This window comes from Pelecanus crispus, chromosome 7, assembly GCF_030463565.1.
Source record: "Pelecanus crispus isolate bPelCri1 chromosome 7, bPelCri1.pri, whole genome shotgun sequence".
NCBI classification, from domain to species: domain Eukaryota; kingdom Metazoa; phylum Chordata; class Aves; order Pelecaniformes; family Pelecanidae; genus Pelecanus; species Pelecanus crispus.
The window spans coordinates 32,822,132-32,842,564 of record NC_134649.1 but is presented as its reverse complement, the minus strand read 5'-3'; the positions used below and the strand labels follow the sequence as shown (position 1 = coordinate 32,842,564).

General features: G+C 40.7%; 1 protein-coding gene across 2 annotated transcripts in view; it reads right to left on the bottom strand.

Annotated features, from left to right (window-relative positions):
* Positions 1-20,433, bottom strand: part of LOC104023851 (6-phosphofructo-2-kinase/fructose-2,6-bisphosphatase 4) — a 37,510-nt gene that overhangs the window by 7,619 nt on the left and 9,458 nt on the right. For both annotated transcript variants that reach the window (XM_075713612.1, XM_075713613.1), the window contains exons 3-13: positions 18,206-18,302; positions 15,747-15,813; positions 14,495-14,569; positions 13,551-13,607; positions 13,111-13,232; positions 11,265-11,472; positions 10,533-10,679; positions 9,851-9,955; positions 7,991-8,120; positions 7,555-7,617; positions 4,342-4,406 (exon numbers count right to left, since the gene is read on the bottom strand). In XM_075713612.1, coding sequence (XP_075569727.1) covers positions 4,342-4,406; positions 7,555-7,617; positions 7,991-8,120; positions 9,851-9,955; positions 10,533-10,679; positions 11,265-11,472; positions 13,111-13,232; positions 13,551-13,607; positions 14,495-14,569; positions 15,747-15,813; positions 18,206-18,302 — 1,136 coding nt within the window. The remainder of the gene's footprint in view (positions 1-4,341; positions 4,407-7,554; positions 7,618-7,990; positions 8,121-9,850; positions 9,956-10,532; positions 10,680-11,264; positions 11,473-13,110; positions 13,233-13,550; positions 13,608-14,494; positions 14,570-15,746; positions 15,814-18,205; positions 18,303-20,433) is intronic.

Below are 20,433 nucleotides of genomic sequence, written 5' to 3'. Positions count from 1 at the left end.
CGCACCTAGTAGCATTAGCATGAAGATCTGCAAGGGAACCAGGAACTTTTAATCATGACACATTTTACGTGACTTTCATAGCGCAGCAATGGAAGAGCTTTGCATAAGCAGCAGAACCAACCTAAGCTCATGTCAACACTTAGGAGCACAAAGAACCGGGTGCCTGACACAGGGAGAGTATGAGGCTGCCACTGTCTGACGCCTTATCTCCACCTACATCTCACAAATACACTCAATGCCCCAGGGATTACAACTGCCCCTGTTAAGAAAAAAAGGAGGGTAATTGTTGTAGGTGATTCCCTCCTGAGGGGAACTGAGGGCCCAATCTGCCGTCCAGACCCATCCCACAGGGAAGTCTGCTGCCTCCCTGGGGCCGGGTTAGGGACGTTACTAAGAAACTCCCTGATCTGGTAAGGCCCTCCAATTATTAGCCGTTGCTGGTTGTACAGGTTGGCAGTGATGAGATTGCAGAGAAAAGTCCTAAAGCAATCAAAAGGGACTTCAGGGCACTGGGGCGATTGGTTGCAGGATCGGGAGCACAGGTAGTGTTTTCCTCAATCCCGTCAGTGGCAGGGAACAATGCTGAAAGGAACAGGAAAACTCACCTGATTAACAAATGGCTCAGAGGCTGGTGCCGCCAGTGGAATTTTGGTTTTTTCAATCACGGGGACGTTTACACAGCACCGGGCCTGCTGGCGGCAGATGGAGATCAGCTGTCTCCAAAGGGGAAAAGGATTCTCGCCCATGAGTTGGCAGGACTCATTGAGAGGGCTTTAAGCTAGGTTTGAAGGGGGAAGGGGATATAAATGGGCTCGCTAGTGAGGAGCCCAGGGGCGGCATGACAATGTTGGGGGCGAAATCAATAGCCTGGCTCAAATACATCTACACCAATGCACGTAGCATGGGCAACAAACAGGAGGAGCTGGAAGCCCTTGTGCAGCAGGATGGCTATGACATAGTCGCCATCACGGAAACGTGGTGGGATGACTCTCATGACTGGAGTGCTGCACTGGAGGGCTATAAGCTCTTCAGAAGGGATAGGCAGGGAAGGAGAGGCGGTGGGGTGGCTCTGTATGTTAGGGAGTGTTTTGACTGTACAGAGCTCGACAGTGGTGATGACAATGTCGAGTGCTTGTGGGTAAGAATGAAGGGGAAGGCCAACAAGGCGGATGTCCTGTTGGGAGTCTGCTATAGACCACCCAACCAGGATGTAGAGATAGATAAAGCGTTCTACAAGCAGCTGGCAGAAGTCTCGCAATCACTAGCCCTTGTTCTCATGGGGGACTTCAACTTGCCAGACATCTGCTGGAAATATAACACAGCAGAGAGACAACAGCCTAGGAAGTTCCTAGAATGTGTGGAGGATAACTTCCTGATGCAGCTGGTAAGCGAGCCTACCAGGGGAGGTGCCTCACTTGACTTGCTGTTTACAAACAGAGAAGGACTCATGGGAGATGTTGTGCTTGGAGGCTGTCTTGGGCTTAGCGACCATGACATGATAGAGTTCTCAATTCTTGGCGATGTAAAGAGGAGGGGCAGCAAAATTGTTACCATGGACTTCCGGAGGGCAGACTTTGGCCTCTTCAGGACCCTGGTTGGTAAAGTCCCTTGGAAGGCAGTCCTGAAGGGCAAAGGGGTCCAGGAAGGCTGGGCCTTCTTCAAGAAGGAAGTCTTAAGGGCGCAGGAGCGGGCTGTCCCCATGTGACGTAAGACCAATTGGCAGGGAAGACAAACGGCCTGGCTGAACACGGAGGTTTTGCTGGGACTCAGGGAAAAAAAGAGAGTCTACCACCTTTGGAAGAAGGGGTGGGCAACTCAGGAAGATTACAGGGATCTCGTTAGGTCATGCAGGGAGAAAATTAGAAAGGCAAAAGCCCAGCTAGAACTCAATCTGGCCACTGTTGTAAAAGATCATAAAAAATGTTTTTTTAAGTACATCAACAATAAAAAGAGAGCCAAGGACAATCTCCATCCTTTGCTGGATGTGGGGAGGAACATTGTCACCAAGGATGAGGAAAAGGCTGAGGTTCTTAATGCCTTCTTTGCCTCTGTCTTTAATAGCCAGACCAGTCATCCCCAAGGTACTCAGCCCCCTGAGCTGGAAGACAGAGACATGGAGCAGAATGGAGCCCCCATAGTCCAGGAGGAAGCAGTTAATGACCTGCTACGCCACCTGGACACTCACAAGTCTATGGGGCCACATTGGATCCACCTGAGAGTACTGAGGGAGCTGGCAGAGGAGCTTGCCAAGCCACTTTCCATCATCTATCAGCAGTCCTGGTTAACAGGGGAGGTCCCTGATGACTGGAGGCTTGCCAATGTGACGCCCATCTACAAGAAGGGCCAGAAGGAGGACCCGGGGAACTACAGGCCTGTCAGCCTGACCTCGCTGCCAGGAAAGATTATGAAGCGGTTCATATTGAGTGCGCTCAACAGGCATGTGCAGGTCAACCACGGGATCAGGCCCAGCCAGCATGGGTTCATGAAAGGCAGGTCCTGTTTGAGCAACCTGATCTCCTTTTATGAGCTGGTGACCCGCCTGGTGGACGAAGGAAAGGCTGTGGACATCATCTACCTGGACTTCAGCAAAGCCTTTGACACAGTCTCCCATAGCATTCTCCTTGGGAAGCTGGCAGCTCATGGCTTGGACTGGCATACTCTTCGCTGGGTAAAAAACTGGTTGGGTAGCCGAGCCCAAAGAGTAGTGGTGAATGGAGATAAGTCCAGTTGGTGGCCAGTCACAAGCGGTGTTCCCCGGGGCTCTGTTTTAGGGCCAGCCTTGTTCAATATCTTTATCGATGATCTGGATGAGGGGATTGAGTGCACCCTCAGTAAGTCTGTAGATGACACCAAGTTGGGTGGGAGTGTCAATCTGCTCGAGGGTAGGATGGCCCTGCAAGAGGGACCTGAACAGGCTGGACTGATGGGCCCAGGCCAACTGTATGAGGTTCAACAAGGCCAAGTGCCAGGTCCTGCACTTGGGTCACAACAACCCCATGCAACGCTACAGGCTTGGGGAAGAGTGGCTGGAAAGCTGCCTGGCTGAAAAGGATCTGGGGGTGCTGGTTGACAGCCACCTGAATATGAGCCAGCAGTGTGCCCAGGTGGCCAAGGCGGCCAACAGCATCCTGGCTTGTATCAGAAATAGGCGTGGCCAGCAGGAGCAGGGAGGTGATTGTCCCCCTCTACTCGGCACTGGTGAGGCCGCACCTGGAATACTGTGTCCACTTTTGGGCCCCTCAGCGCAAGAAAGACATTGAGTTGCTGGAGCGCGTCCAGAGAAGGGCAACGAAGCCGGTGAAGGGTCTAGAGAACACGTCTTATGAGGAGCGGCTGAGGGAACGGGGATTGTTCAGTCTGGAGAAGAGGAGGCTGAGGGGAGACCTTGTCGCTCTCTACAACTAGCTGAAAGGAGGTTGTAGGGAGGTGGGTGTCAGTCCCCCTCTTCCAAGTAGCTAGCGATCAGACGAGAGGAAATGGCCTCTAAGCTGCACCAGGGGAGGTTTAGATGGGGTATTAGGAAAAATTTCTTCACGGAAGGAGTGGTCAAGCGTTGGAACAGGCTGCCCAGGGAGGTGGTGGAGTCACCATCCCTGGAGGTGCTCCAAAAATGGGTAGACGTGGCCCTTTAGGACACGGTTTATTAGGCATGGTGGTGTTGGGTTGATGGTTGGACTGATTATCTTAGAGGTCCTTTCCAACCTTAATGATTCCTAGTTTTCACTTTCATTAAAAAATAATCCAGCCACCAAGCCAGGAAACATGAAATTACTACTCTACCCTTAATTGGTTTAGTGGTGGACTTGGTAGTGTTAGGTTAATGGTTGGACTGGATGATCTTAAAGGTCTTTTCCAACCTAAACGATTCTATGATTCAATTTCCTTTTCCCCAGTTGTTCTGCTGTATCCTGAGATCTAGTCTTCCTCTCCCGCTTTGGCTTAAAACACAGGTGGCATCATCAATTCCTCTTTTTTCATACAGCAATGATCGCAGTGATTAAAAAACTATCAATTTCATTATTTACTCTCTCCAAAATAAGCATGGCATTTGTAACAATATACTTGTTGATTACACCCTACTTCTACTGAATGACAAAGCCTTAGATTGATACCATATCTTCAAATTCTCGTTCATTTTTTGAAGATAAACTACTCCAGCCAGAGTTCATATGTAAGACAAATCTGCCCAATAAAAAGGATTTTTTCCCCCTCAACAGCAAACTGGTAGTAAAGCTTGGTATGTAAAATTAAATATGCTCAGCCGAGTTATCTAACCACAAGGACAATGGAAATCAGCTCAGTACATTACATCAAGTTCTTCAATTCAAAAAATATTCTTACCTCGGGTTTATCTCTGTGTGTGTTTACAGCTTCAACATTCAGGAATATAGATTCTACTTTACATCCTGTTGATAGAAAACACATTTTTATAATTGTCTGCTTTAAAAATGAAGTTATAGAAAAGATGCAATCTAATTTTGAGTTGGTGGTTAATCACTTCCCCCTTCTGATTTATACCCGTTTCCTGAATTCTGACTAGCTAGAGCTACTGAAATGAATCTATTCCACGAGGATGAACATTATTCTAAATCTGATAATCCATCTCCTATTCTCACCTTAGCTTTATCATTATTTTCTTTGAAACAAATCCCCATTTTTAAACATACATGAACAACAACATTCAGTCAGAAAGTTCTTGTTTGTATCTTTTTGTTTTTTAAACATCCTAGACTTGTTAGAATCTCATTGTGACACATAAAATAAACGCTGTCCTCATTTTTTAAAATGTGAAAGTGATTATGAGAAGGTACACTGTTTGTTGTTAGCAACCCCATTCCTCTACACATGGAGTAAAAAACTCTTTTAAGAGTTCTAACCCCTAGCTAAATGGAACTTTAAAGTTGACTTCTGAAAAGGAACTTCTCCTTTTCACCCAAAAATGGAAAACTCCAGAGAAGCAAGAAAAATTAAAACAGTCAGAAGAGACAACTATTACTCAGGCAGTATAAATTTTAGAATTACAATTACTCAATACACTGTGGCCACACCATTTTAAGCAATAGCTGGTTGCCAAACACTGTCTTATCTCACATGAACATGACTTTTGTAAGCTACCACTACCCTACACAACATTCATTAATAGGCAAACTCCTCTGATGTACCACAAGAGTCCATCTTCTATCACAAATAGGTTTTCAGACTTTTCTGCTCACTTATTTCCTGCAGTCACTCCACAGAATTACTACATGACAGAAAAAGGTGATTTTAGCCTTTTCTTAGAAAGCACTTTAAAAAAAAAAATACAAATTAGTAAAGCAAGTATTTGCCTTCCCTTAGGGAAGCCTATTCTGAGAAACACCATTTGTCACGAACACTGTGAGCAAACAGTGCAGGAGGGCCAGCACCCAGAGGAATAGTCAACAAGAAAACAGATTTTAAGGGGGAAAAGCGCACATGTCCCACTGGAAGAGTACCCTAGTCATCCTTCTCTTCACAGATCCACTGCAACCCCTGACACCAAGCAAAAGCAAGCTCTGATCCCTCATGCTGGCCATTACTAAAGACAGGTTACACAGCAGACCCTTCCACAGAGACCTCTCAGTCCTTACCACTAGCCAAGTTTAAGACCTGAAAAAAACATCGTATGGAAAGCTTTAAATATAAACTAAAGGGACTTGAGTTACTCCACAGTAATTACAATGTGCATATTCCCAACTCATTTTTAATTACCGATATGCAAGTTCATACCTACAGCAAGACCCAGTTTCTCTTTCCTGTGTGCTCCCACACAGACCACCGCTATACTGGATTGTTGTGTAAAAGTCTAATTTATCCTAATCCAACTGTCAGGCCGTAACAGATGTTCCCCTACTAAAGATCAGAAGTGCAGGGTGGAAATGATGCTAGCTTCAAACGCCAGGAAGAGCAAACTCCTAAGGGAGTTGTTACCCCAGAACAGGATTAGCTAGAAGGTATTAAACACACATATTTGATCCTGCATCCTGTCTCACTAGAGCCAAGTGACACATTAACTCGAAACAGTGCTACAAGAATATTAGGGTGTAAGTAGTTTACACAGCCCTTGTATTTTCAGATCGTCAAATTCCAAAAAGTACGTTGACTGAACTGTGCTAATCGGACATACATATCAAACACTTCAAAAGAGAACCATGACATTTCTTTCACTGAAGTCAAAAGGACAAGGATAGTATTTCATACTGCTGGTTTTCCTTCCTCATTTAGCAGGTGTGTAAACACTGCAAACATCCAGGCCCTCTTAAAATTTATGACCAGTCACCCAACTTCTCACTAAAAAAAAAAACCAAACAAACCACCACAAAAAAACCACCCCGAAACAAAAAACTTTCTGTGGAAACAGGCTGAGACTAGTGAGTCAAGAGAGTCCAGCTTCCAAAACTTGACCTTAAAAAACCAAAAGTTTTAGTTGTTCTAAATATCTACTTTCAAAACTCCAGCTTGTCATGCAAGGCTAGGAACACCAGATGTCACCAAAGCATAGGTGGCTATTACTTCCTGTAGGACATCACTGCAATTAAGTGACAAAAATCTCTTCACACAGATTTCACAGTGTAACAGCTATTTACTTTGTCTCAACTTTGAAACTTAACAAAAAACAGAAGTACAGGTCTAGACTGCTATTTTTCAAAACTGATAATCAAAGACAGCTTTGCATTTCCGATTAATAACTTGACTAGCATTTTTTGGCAATCCATTTCCTGATAAGCTGTGCATATAGTTCTCTTTGTCTATAAATAACCTTCTGAAGTGTGATGAGGTATCAGAAGATATAATTAAGCCATCACTTAAAGAAAATTAACAGCAGGCACATGTTAAGTTGAGATTGAAACACACACAAAACTTAATTAGCAATCAGCCTAAAAGCTAAGAAGTACATGTTGCAACCCATATCCCATACTCTACAAGCTAGCAGCAAATCTCAATTAAAGCCACTGAGCTAAGCACTGATAATAGCTGCTGATAAACGTATGCCAACAACAAACAAGGTAGGTTCATGTGGTAGTGTGAAGGTCCACGAACAAGTACTTCGGGAAAAGAGAACAAAGTTATTTAAGGATAAGGGGAACACCTTTTGTAAGGTGATAAACCTACATAAATCTAAATTTGTCTGTCTTCTAAAAAGCAATACTCTCAAATACACCAATAAAAACTGAGACCTGCTGTACCAGACGTGTGTAAATGGCATGGATTTGCTACAGGAATTAGTGTAATAGCATATAAACTGAGTACAAAAGAAAATTGTTCACTAGCAGTTACAGCCACTGGTAGTTTCAGACCTTCACTAATACATACATATTTTCTGGCATAACACAAAGCAAATGTAAACCAAAGGATTCACTTATTCTAACCAAGCTGTACAGACACACATGCAATGTCAAACCCAATTGTTCAATTCTCTTTTATAGCAAAATAAATTTAAAGTGTGTTTTAACTGAAATGCTTCACAAATTTCACCGATGACCCAGACATAAGTAACAATACAGTTACACATTATATATACTTAATACTACTCACCATAAGCCACCGGGGTTAGCTTTAAGACAGTATGCAGCGGGCACTTCAGGTAAGGCAGTTGTTCTGAGAAATTGGACAACAAATGATGTATGAAATACAGATTACAAAAACACTTAGCTTTTCTATTATGTTACAGGTCAACCACTTAAAAGTCTCTTTATCTGACAGCATATCTGTTTTCTTCCCTAGCATTACTATTCAAACAGCTGCAGAAAAACAAACATTACAGCCTTTCAGGTGAGAAGCAGCTCAGTAAAAATCACCTACAAAGTAACATGGGTAGGTCAAATACGAAAAAAAGAAATTACACTTGCGTACTTGCCTACCACAACCACCCTCTGATGATAAAGGAAATTGTTATAATTCACTGTTTGGAACTTTAATCAGTAGATCTTTAAAAAAACAGACCATTTGCAATGTATCAAGGAAGACTTACCTGCAGGCTTGTCAAGAAAATATGCAAGCAAACAGCGCATGACAGCTTGGTGACATATGACAAGCACATTTTCCTGCCTTTCAAGTTCCATAATTACTGGCTCCAGTCTCTGAACAAGGTCTTCATAGGACTGGGCAGGGAGGAGAAATATACAGCACATTAAAAAGGGAAAATTCTTTGAACAGTGTATGTATATACAGTGGATCTTACTTTCATATGACTCATCTTCTAAATGTTGTATTAGTGCACAAATACTGCAGTAATAATTTTCCTTATATGAATTCATAGAATTCATAACAACACAGTCCAGGTCCTCCACACTATCCAAGAGCATAAATATAACAAAATATAGCTTCCTCATGGAAAAGCTTTATTAAATTAGTTGCTGTGATCAAGAATGTCCACAAAACCCCTAGAATTTAATTCACAGCATCTGCAAATGTACAGGTTAAGCCTTGCACATTATCTTCCATACCTCATCTTCAAAAGCACCTCCCTTCCTAGCAAAAGTCTGGGAAGCCCAGACTACAGTCAGCATACAAACAGTTGGCAAAGCCTGAATTGTTCAGGCTGCCCTTTGAAACCAAACTTGATGAACTGGCCTGGTGATGGCAGCCACCATCCCATCAAAAGTCACAAAGCAAGGAGGAGGGATTTCTCTTGCAACCTGCCCTGCACAGCATGAGTGCGGTGAATCTGCTGCTGCAGGTAAACAGCAGGGCTTCCACAGATGCACGCTTAAGTTAATTTTCACACGCACAGTAAAGACAATACTTCCAAAACGTGTCATGCATTGCACATGCGGAGAACACAGCACATCACCCAGCAGGGCAGGGAATGACCACAGCAGAAAGCCTTCACCCCGGTCCCAAAGGCAGGCACGGGGCTGTCTGATTGGAAAGTGGCACTGCCGATTCAGACCTTGGCAAGAGAAACCCTGTGGTCTCCCCAGCGAGGCTGTGCAAACCCCGACAACTGTTACCTGCGACAGAGAAACCGCCTTTGACAAACGACTGAGATCAACTAATCACCCCAAGGCGATGAGGCAGTTTGGAATGTTTGTCACCATCCTAGGGGATGGCATCAGTTTGAAAAACAAACACTCCTTGTTCTAACGGATTAGGAGAACTTTGCAGCTTAATGACTGCATTATTAGTAAGACAGGTCATACCCGCAAGAACAGTGCTCTTATCACAAGCTGCTCTTAGCACAGTGATTACTCTTGACTGCTGAGGAAAGAGGACCGCCGAGCTCCTCATCCTCATGGCACAAACAGCGGAGCAGCTGGTCCAATTACTCCTCTGCCCTGCTTGCCCTGAATCCTAAGCTTTGGCACCCACAGACAGGCCGTGTGACCATCTGGTAATTGCTGCGCTGTAACGGGTTTCCTTCAGAACAGCTGTCAGCAAGTTATTTTCCCAGAGGCAAGGAGTTTATTAAAGTGAAAGACCAATGTGGCTACAGATTTCCGTAGCACTTCAGCCAGAACTGCATGCAAAACAGCCATTATCTACAGCAAGGATGAATAGAAGGCGGCAACCCTGGCAGTATGTTTGCATATGCAATAGTTTGAAGCCTTGCAATCATTCTTCCTGCTTTATCACTGCAGGACCAGCATAGAAACGATGCCCACAAGATCAAAGCTCTCAACTGTATTTAGAGATCTATTTTATTTCTCAAGCCCTGAATCAAATTAAATGGTCTGGGCTCAATCCCTGCAAGCTCCTATGTGGTCTCCCAGGCAGAAAGGAAAAAGCTTTTTATTAATCTGAAAATTTATTTTTTCCTTCCTAAAGCCAGCATGCATGTATCCAAAACAACAAAGAAGCCCTTCACCTCAAGAGAGAAAAAATAGCATACCTCTCCTTTAGGGTATCTGTATCTATATTTGTCTTGGTCTCTCAGTGCAAATTCAAGCGGGTAATTTTCCTGTATTTCTTCATATGTCATTTCTTCACACACTCCCTATAGGTAATAAAAATAATTAAAAAGTACGTCTTTCCAGCAGTGCAAAAAGCAGATACCACTCAAATAAAACCATATATAAATAACATTTAACAACTGTATTTTGTTAGTCTGGCACTTGAAGACAAAACTGCTACTCATGATGAACATGACACTCAGCTGGACTCAAATGTGGTTAGAAAGAATCATTAAATTCCTATGGAAGTGAAGTTATATATATGGGCAAGCAAGGTCACTGAGCAAGGTAACATTTTATCTAATTGCACCTGCTTATATATCTTACAGGTGCAGTTGGAAAGTGCCAACTGGCGACCCCACCTACCAAAAATTTCATAGCATCGTGGCTTCTACAGGGGAATGTTTTACTGGCAAAGACAAACCAAGACTAAATTAATTATGGCAAAATTTAATAAAACATTTAGCCTTGTTAACAGGAATTAATGACAATTTTTCCAGCCTCTAGAATCAGCTTAAATGACTTTCTATCCCATAAAAGGCATACCATTACTAAATTAAGCACGTCCTTCATCCCTAGCAAACAAAGCAACTTATTAGACATTTAGAAAAAAAAACTTACTGCATCTATCTCATTCAAAACCTTCCACTGTTCATAAGGCACTCCCAAGGCTTCAGCAGTCTGAATTGTCCTTTTCATCTGGCTGGTCCAAACTTTCAGATCTTTGATATTTTGCTCATTAATAAATTGTGCCAAGCTTTTGGCAAACTGAAAGAAAAACCATGAGACACTGGATGAGGGTTCAAGAGCCAACACACTGTGTTCAGTTTGGAACACACTGGCTCTAGCCTCCGTAAACTCATTATAACTTTTCCAAAAGGCTCTGTCAAAGTTCTTGCTAAGAAATACAACACATTCCAGTAAGCCAAGAGGGACAGGAGAGGGAAGGAAAGGAGTACAAGGAAGATACAAGTTTTCTGCAGTTCCCATCTTTACCTCAAGGAATTTTCCTTTCAGCTTTAACTTGTGAACCTTCCCAATTATCCAACAAGTCAGGATTTTACTAAAATACAGTTAAAAAATAAAGCCCTCTTGACATGTGCTTTGTGCTGCAGGATAAAAAGGAATTTCAACCAACAGTACGAGAGACAGATAAAAGAGCACGTACCAAATCACAACACAAAGCGTGTCCATCCAGTTTCCACTACCCACATATGCAACTAAAAAAAATCCTTCTTAAACATGTTAAGAGGAAAAGGGTGTAGAGAAAGAAAGCTGTAATTACACAGCACAAACTGCACACGTATATAAATACACACAAAACCCAGTCATACTTGTTCAGGAGGTACGTACTTCTTTCCCCCTGACAGACAGTCCAGGATCTCCTCCTATTCTCCCTTTCAGATTGAGTTCACTTTCTCCATGTCGACAGAGGTAGATTGACCGAGGAGTCACATGGATATTCATGAGGTAGTAGACAATCCGGCTCTGAATGTGATCCATTACTCTGTTCACAAGGTAACTCCTTCCAACATCCATAATTTTAATATAAGAAAGATCCCTTTCACAAGCAAACAGAAAAAAAATATGTAAGATTCCCCACAGTTTCTATTAGCATGTACCACAATCTTCCCACCCTCTCTCTCATTATAAAACAAAGGGACAAACAAGCCAAAGCAACAAACAAACCCTCAATTACCCATGGAATATGCATTAGTCCTAAGAAACAATGCAATACTTCAAAGGTACAGGATGAACTCTATGCCCTTCACATGTAAGCCAGTCACATCACTTCTGTTCCCTTTACTTGCACTTTGTCTGTCAAATCTAGATCCTACTCTTAGAAAAATACAGTCCTCCCACTGAAAGGAAGATTCAGTGGAGTCATTCAACTGTGGTAGCTTCAACACAATATCCAGGTATTTCACCATACTTAGATACTTTTCTCCAGGTTACAAACGCTTCCCCCACAGCAAGTATTTGTGTGATTGCACCCAGGGGCCAAAAAGCACAGTCACTATTTACCCATCTCGGTGAACCCTTCCAGAAAAACTACAGCATCAGAAGGACCAGGGACTAGCCTGAAGCAAAGCATTTTCTCAACCACTCTATCAACAACTATTTATTAACAGTACTGTAATTTACTGCACCACTACCTTCTCTCAGCATCAGACAGGTTATAATTGCAATTTTCAGTGCTTATCCTTTCTTGTCTGAGCTATAATTTCAGACTAGCATCTAGTTTAAAGGAGGAAAAAAATTAATAAGCTGAAAATAACCACTCCTGGTTTCTAGCAATGCATTTGAGACATCACACCACAGTAAAACAAGAAAGCTTATAATAAAACCAAATGGAGGTGATGAGAAGCAAGCATCACCACTTCATGTCTGATAGCCTTTGTTGGAGTTAATCATTACTATTTCATCCAGGCACAACCATTAGCGTCCATCACAGAAATTACATGCATGAACTGATCTGGTTGAACCAGCTTCACACTGCTTACACTCAATTACATTAAAATGCAGCTCAGCCTTCTCTATAGCACTGGTCCTGAAACAAACCAGGAGCACCTGGCATGAGCGCACCTCAAAATCCCATACTGAAATCCTGGACTGCAGCAAGAGAAACAGGGCTCCTCCCTCACATAGTTCATCCCTACCTTCAAGTGTTGAAAGTGAATGAAAAACAGATTAATGCTTTGGCATGAGGGCAAATAATCTAGCTAAGAAAGTTTCTCACGGCCCTGCATCTGCAGGATAATTTGCAAGCACAAATAAATAAATATAGAAGTCATATTTTGAAGACTGATGTGTTCAAAATTCATCTTAGCCATGTCAACAAATGAAGTTCTGCTTACAAATCACTCAGGTCTCCTCTACATACTAAAAAAAAGCAGGTGGCAACCAACCACTACAGCAAGTCTGGAATAATTTCTAAATGGTGGTTCTATACCAGAAGAATCATACTATTCCCCAAGTGGGAAAAATCAAAAAGAATATTTTCCCAGAGTAGACTTGTTAGCCAATATTCCTCAAGCAAGCAAGTTTCCAGGCTTTAATTTGCCAAAGGAAAGAGAGCTCAAGCCATTAAAAAAAAACATGACTAGAAAGCCCCAATCCCCGATACGGGATGCTCCATCCCCTAAGGAAATATCTTAAAATAACCCAGTTGTGGTCACAGTATTATTTCATCACTTACTTGTCAAGAGTTTCATCTAATGTCTCATACGAGTTCTTGTAGCACTCTATTCTTTTCATGAAGTCTTCTGTTGCTTCATCGTTACTACAATCAACATAGTCAGGACTACCCAGCTTCACTTGCTGTTTAAAATAAAAACAGGAGAGTAGCACAGAAGTTTCTTTCCATTTTTAATGGAAGTTTAAAGAAATAGGAAGGTGGAGAACACAACACAAAAACTTATTTTCTGGAAGTTAATTAAAATACATGTAAAGCAAAAAAGAGCTATTCTTCGTAGAATTAAACTTCTGAGTTAGGAAGGAAAATAAATTAAAAGTGTTGCAGTAAGGGGAGTTAATGTTTTTTTGCTATGGGAAGTTCTTATAATGTACTTCTAAAAATAATGAGCTACTTTAAACCTCTTGACTTAAAGCAGTTAAAGCAAACTTTCCTATACTCACCACAATGTTTGCAGCAATGACCTCTGGATCTACGCATACTGACTCAACAAAAAAAGTCTTCAGTCCAAACCATAAGTCATGTGTACAGAAGGAAGGAAAAAGGAAGATGCGTTAAAACACCTCTGGAGACTAACACACACGAGCAGCATGCTGCCTGCTTCCATGCTAATCACTTTTTGAGCCATGCGTTAAACTTCCCTGCATTTACTCAGAAGGTTTCTCCAGACCCTCTCATCAGAAATTGTGGGCTTACCACTCCCTGAAGCATCATGCTCTATACTCTTTTCCCCAACAATGCTTGTAAGTGGAAAACTTTTGCAACAAGAAAAATTCAGGATGGAAGAGGAAGAAATACATGCAGAGGATGCAAGTTCAGCCACACAAACAGTACCTAATGCTTCTGAAATAATAATTTTGAAGCCTTTCAACTAATGGAGTAGCCTCACTTAAAAAGAGATTTGTGTTTTGCCATCTCAAAGGTTTATGGAGATGCAAGTTTAGATGAAATGAAAGATTACTGGAAAACAGCTAAATGCAAAACAATTCTGGACAGAAGACAGAAAGCCACAGAGTTTTTGGTTTGTACAGAACTAACACAGAATTTGCTACATGTTTCTGCAGCAAAAATCTGAACTGCGCCATACTTTAAATAGTTCTTGCCTTCAGACACGCAGAACCACAGGTCCAGGATGACAGAATTGAAGCCATAGCATAAAAAAGATTAGCTCCAAACAGTACAAATATTAACGATGAGAAAAATGAGGATTGGGTGACTTTTAATCACAAACAATGCTGGAGAACACAAAATGCGCTATTACCTAAACATCTAGGAAGGATGCGGCTTATGCTAATGCACTTCTTAACTCAGAGTACAGATAAGGGAAAAACTATCACTGCCTTACTTGTCCAGGAATTAGCTCCAAACTCCTTTGCTTCTGACTCACCTTATATCCATTTTCTTCACCAAATTTGTAAATAGTTTCTCTACGTTCTCGAGTAGTGTTTGTAGCATCAAAGACCTAGGAATAATTATGGGGAGGGGAGAGAGAGAGAGAGGAATTAAAAAAGCATCATAGCCTGTGAAAAACACTGTGTTAGTAAAAACAAAACCAAGGGTTCAAAGTCCCTCAACATGCTTAACAGGAAAACAAAAGACATTCCTACTTTACACACATGATTTTCTAAATACTAAACAAAGAGCAGTATTTTGAAAGCACTACTAGCAGAACACTGGATTTGGAAGAAACAACCAGAATTTAAACCTAACACATAATACAGGACAGAATCTTCCTCCTGGCCCATATCAGCGTTAAATACTAATACACAGATTTTTAGTGAACTCATACTACACAAAAAAAGATGCTGCCATCAATATGCTATTCAAAATGTGAGTGTAAAACTTTTAAAGAAGGTCTGCAAGACTTGTAAATCCTGCCCATTAATTACAAGATATATGCAGCCATTTTTCTAGGAATCTACATTTAGCTCTGAACACACCAGTGTTTTACCAAAGAAAGAAGTTTGCCAAAGTATAAAATTTATCTCATGTCCCCAGCAGAACTTAAAATTACAGTTAATGGTTCTCTCTGATCAGTAAATGAAAACACCACACAGTTGTGTCAGTAGTCTTAAGAAAATCAATGTTATGCAAATCAATGTGAATATGCAACATCAATAGTTGAATGTCAATAGCTGATGTTTTGCATCCCGTTATTAAATACTCAGATATGCAGCAATTTACTTTGAGTTTCTCCTGCTCTTTTCAGAGATTTCTCATGTCAGTAACACAACTGCCAAGCACTACCCAGAACGCTTTTTGCTCAGCAAGTCTTTACCTTTCACTTGAAATACTAGACTAGACTAGCACTAGACACACAAGTGCAACCAAAACAACAGATGTGTTTAACAGTGCATTATATAACGTGGAGAGAAGGGGGACATTTTTCTTAGTGTTACCCTTGCCTCAGTTAACTCCTCAAATCACAAAGGTGGTTGCTCGATAATGGCACCATCACCCTGAACTTAAGTGCTCCTTTCACTGCAGCAACAAAGCAGATCTAACATACAACTCCCAAAGAAAAAAAAATCTGATATACTGAAGAGATATTGGAATTACTCAGGCTGTATATTATCCAGCAGACACACACTGTTTTGTAGGGAAGCATCTCAAGAATGTGTCTTCAACAAGAAACTTACAGCCACGTGCCCATTTTCTTCACTGAGGTACTGTCGGACGTCATTCAGCGCTGCTAAGGCACACTGTCTTAAAAATGAAAGAGAGTAAAACTCAAATGCCAGTTAAAGTCATTGCATTGTGATCAAAGTGCCCTGCAAATGTTAGATAATGTCTCTCAAAAACACATGTTTTTTTAATCAGCACTCCCTACCCCAAACACAGGAAAAAGCAACAGAGGTCAACCAAGCTATACTAAGGAAACATGGTCATGGCCATCCACCTAAAAAAAGACCAGTCCAGTGCTCCTCTGTGCAACTGATACAACTACACATCACCACAGGATACCCATCAACTTTGCTAAACTTTCACTGATACAAAGTAACATCACTGAATCATCCCTGCAGCTGTATTCTTTTCCTAATCACCTATTCATAGATATTTGCTTCTTAATTTGATTCTCAAAGAGCGGAAAAAATAAATCAACTTAAGGCTTTTATCTTGTGGCCCTAAGTTAAAGTGGATGGACAATTATTTTTTAGTAATCTACTTTTTCTCTTCTGAACTATTGTGTAAAAACTGCTTATGTCAAAAAAATCTGTTAAAACAGAGCGTAAAACAAAATTAGCACCAAGTATTAGGGACAGAGGTGAAAATAACATTCCATTCTAGTCATCAACCCAATGTAATTAGTACTGGAGAACACTGAGGACACAAACACCAAAAAAACCCACCCCTACATACTTTACACTTGTGTTAAATCTGGGCAAGAATAAATTCATTTGCAACTTTCCTATTTCCCCAGCACTAGTATTATCTTCAAAGTCCATTATGATTTCTGACACATAAATAATATCAGGGGGCAACATTAACCTTGTGCACGATTTACTCACTAGTAGAACAAAGCCCCATTTATTTCCAGTAAGTACAGTCTTTTTGCAGTACCAACATAAAACCAAAAAAAGGCCGTTTCAACAGCCTTTCTATGCATTATTATTTTGATTTCCAGACTGAAATGAGTAACTCTTCTCTTACGTTTACCATATTCTGCATGCACAGCTTTATCTTAAAAGAACAATGAAGGCTTTTCAATCCTGACAGTATTTCCGCATTGGCACGGTTAATAGATGTCAGGAACTGAGATTCATCAGTCAAATCTTCACTAAATAAATATAAAACCTCTTTACTCATTGCTAACTAGGCAGATTAGCTCACCCAGCCCATTTCATGCTATATTCCTCATCACTTAGTCTAACAGGTGACACAGAGGCATTTTAAACATTTGGGTCTACCTCTAAGCTAAAGGTAGGGGCTTGCAAAGCTAATGCACTCTTTGGTCTCAAAAGATTAGGAAGTTCTTGGGCAAGCTGCTGTTCTTTGACATTAACAATACTCAACTGCTGCTGAAGAAGAAAGGGAAGAGAGAGGGGACAAGCAGACAGCCAGCCACAAAACAAAGTCCAGACAGTAGGAAAGTCCAGATATTTTCTATTCTTGAGCTGAAGCAATTAAGAACAAAATAATTTGTATTTTAAGTAGCCTAAACAAACTGCATTTCCATTCCTCTAAAATTTGGTCCTTCTTATTTCATACTGCATTCTCTTAAAAAGTTTTCCTGAACATACAAAACAAGACAATGAATCAAAACATCTTCCTATTTGATCTTCTACAAGAAAGAGGCAGCTCCCTCTTGCTCCGACCCTCTCTTTCTTCTAAAGGTCTTTCCTCTGCATTAAAGTGCAGACTATTTCGAAGCAAGAGGGGCGTTTCAAGCGCTTCATCTGGGCACAGATGTTCACACTAGTGCTCACCTTGCTTTGCATAGCATTAGCAAAACACAGCAATTTTTGAGGCAGTGCACTGATTGACTGTATGAAGCACCTGCATGGTGGCCAAAAAGACAATCTCAGGGAGAGAATAATAGTCTTTCATTTCTGTTCATTTGAATGGATAATGACAAATATTTTCAAAGCACTCCATGTGAAAAATTACAGTATGCAAACCAAAAGGAAAAGCAGTTATATGGGTTTTTTTTCTTCTTTATGATCCACACAAAAGCTCTAAAATAGTATTTTAGGAATCAGACAGCACAAAGAGCCACATCTATTAGCTGACACCTTACAAAAAGGTAAGAAAAATAATAACTACTTGTTATATAAAATTGCTTTGAGTGAAAATATCCTGGAGTATCTGCAGGAATAACAGTAGTCACAGCCTATGGAAAGGTGAAAAGGAATCAAGTATTTACCTTCTCTGCATTTTTGATGCTTGAGATGAAGCAATTAAGAAAAAAACACCCCAAATTTTAAGCAGCCTAAACAAATCACTTTTCCGCTTCCTCTAGAATTTATTTTCCTTGCCATTTCATACAGCAGTCTCTTAAGGGTCATCTTGAGCATATAAAAAATGCAACTTAAACCAATCTCTAATAGGAAATTTTAATACAATTAGCGTTGTCTAGCCAAACAAATTCAAAACTTACTTTCTGATTTTTAAGCCTTCTTCATTGTCAGGCAGGAAGAATTCAAAAGATTTATACTTTTTCACCAAATCTCGACGATACTGACCAACATTAAATTCTGCCAAGAAGAAATCAGTATTAGTGGGAACTAATGGTATTCACATAAAAAGGACAAAAAGTTATGACAGCTTTGAAACCAAACTACCTGCAAGGATAAAATCATTTAGCATGTATGAAGTCAACATATCATATTACTTCTTGTGTTTTGGTGGGTTTGTTTGTTTTTAAATACAAATCATGGAAATGGCAAAAGAACATTTGGGCCGTAGGTACCTTCAATGGAGTCACTTGGCCATACTGCTGTGCCTCTGTCTGCCAGTTTGCCTGAACAACAAAAAACACTCTTTTCCTCCTTTGCAGGGGTGGTTGGAAGTCTATTTCAGTAGTCTACAAAGGACTACTAATAATCTAGCTTCTTCTTCTGTATATGTGTGCAGTGAAATATTATTCTGACAGCACCTCCCAAAACTTTCAGCTCTTATTTAAGCAAGGACGAGTTCTAAATAGCACTAACCAATCTTGCTTTTGATAAATGAACCTTAAAATTCAAGTTGTGGAAGCATTTTTTCGGAACTCTGCTCAAATATTGCTTTTCCTTAAGGACCAGTACATACTATTTCACAACCCTATTCCATTTATCTAAAAAAATGCTGAAGTTGTAAAAAAAAAAAAAAAAAAAACCCACCACATTAATAAAAAAACTGCCTAAGTACTGAACATAATCTTACTGTCATCTCTTAACAGTAGTCAAAGAAAACTACTCCTTATCTGGGCAAAGGTCTATAACGTCTACAGCCACACACATCACAAAATCAGATATGGCATTAGGGCAAGGCAGTTCTCTTTTGCCACACAGCAGACAATGACACTGTACCCTAATTAACTTCATTCGACAGCTCTGAAAGTAGGTCTCTGAAGTGCAATCAATGTTTAACTTGTTTCTGACCTATAGGTTTTCTCTGCTGAATTGCAAAGCAATTTTTTTTTTAACTTTAGATCAAACTGAAGTATTCTGTTTGAGAAGCTGCCAAGGTATAACTACTTGCCAGGCTTCATTTCTGGAAAGAGGAAAAGAAGCAACAGACACAATTTCTGAGTTGTAATTAAGAAAAAAAGACATAGGATAAAAGAGCTCAACCATAAACTGTTGTATATAGATTGCTGTTGGGAATGGGAGGCAGAGGATAAGGAAATAAATGTTTATCTCCACAAAAGTCAAGTTTTGTTTTAATTGAACAATGTTGATGTAATTTTTTGTGGTCAACTGTATGACATGGATTATAGTACAATCCACGTTATTCTGTGACAGGTTTAATGAACACTGGCCATACTGGCTACATGAAAAGGTGAGTCCTTATAAGAAAAACAGAAGATGCAAGAAGTTCAGATGGCCAGTGTTATCAAGCAACAGCACTTTAAAAATCAAAACTAATTAATTTCCTAAGAAAAAATAGTTACTGCAGGAGAGTCATGCACAGCAAAGGAAAAAGTGCTATCTAGTGGGATGATCTTTAGTCCCTATTATTAGCATCCATCCCTGTGGAACAGTTTCACAAAGCTAACTGGTATCACAACTACCACACAGCCAGAACTATTCAAAAAAGCTTCCCAAAGTTCAGTATCTAAAAACCACACTGCAACAGAATTCTATTCAGGCATCTAATTGACCTCATTTCCTTCAAAAAGCCCAGACAAAAGCCCTTTGTATTTTTAACCATTTCACATTCTAAATGACAGAGTATTTTGGAAGGAACAAAAGCAAACACAGAACTGATGGCTGAAATGATTCAACTAACATCAACCCTGGGCTATTTACCTCCACCTTCTGTTCTTGAACTCTCCAACTTGCCTAATGTATGTTACATGAATTGATGGTGTTTATCTTTTCCCTGGTTTATATAACCTCGTAATTTTAACCATCTGTCTCAGAATAAGACCACTTACGACATTAAGTACACACTAATTTTAAGACATTAAGAGCTAAAGGGTAACAGCTGTTAGGGCTACTCAATACTTATCATGTATCAGTTCAGTCCCAGTCAACTGGATGCATTAGGCAACGTGTCATCTATTCGCTCAGTTAGTGAGGGATTTTCAATTTACTTCAGTTCCAGTAAAATTGCAGCACTGATGACACAAACAACAGGAAGGGTCTGTGGTTTTCCAAGAAAATCCCGAGTCACCCTTTC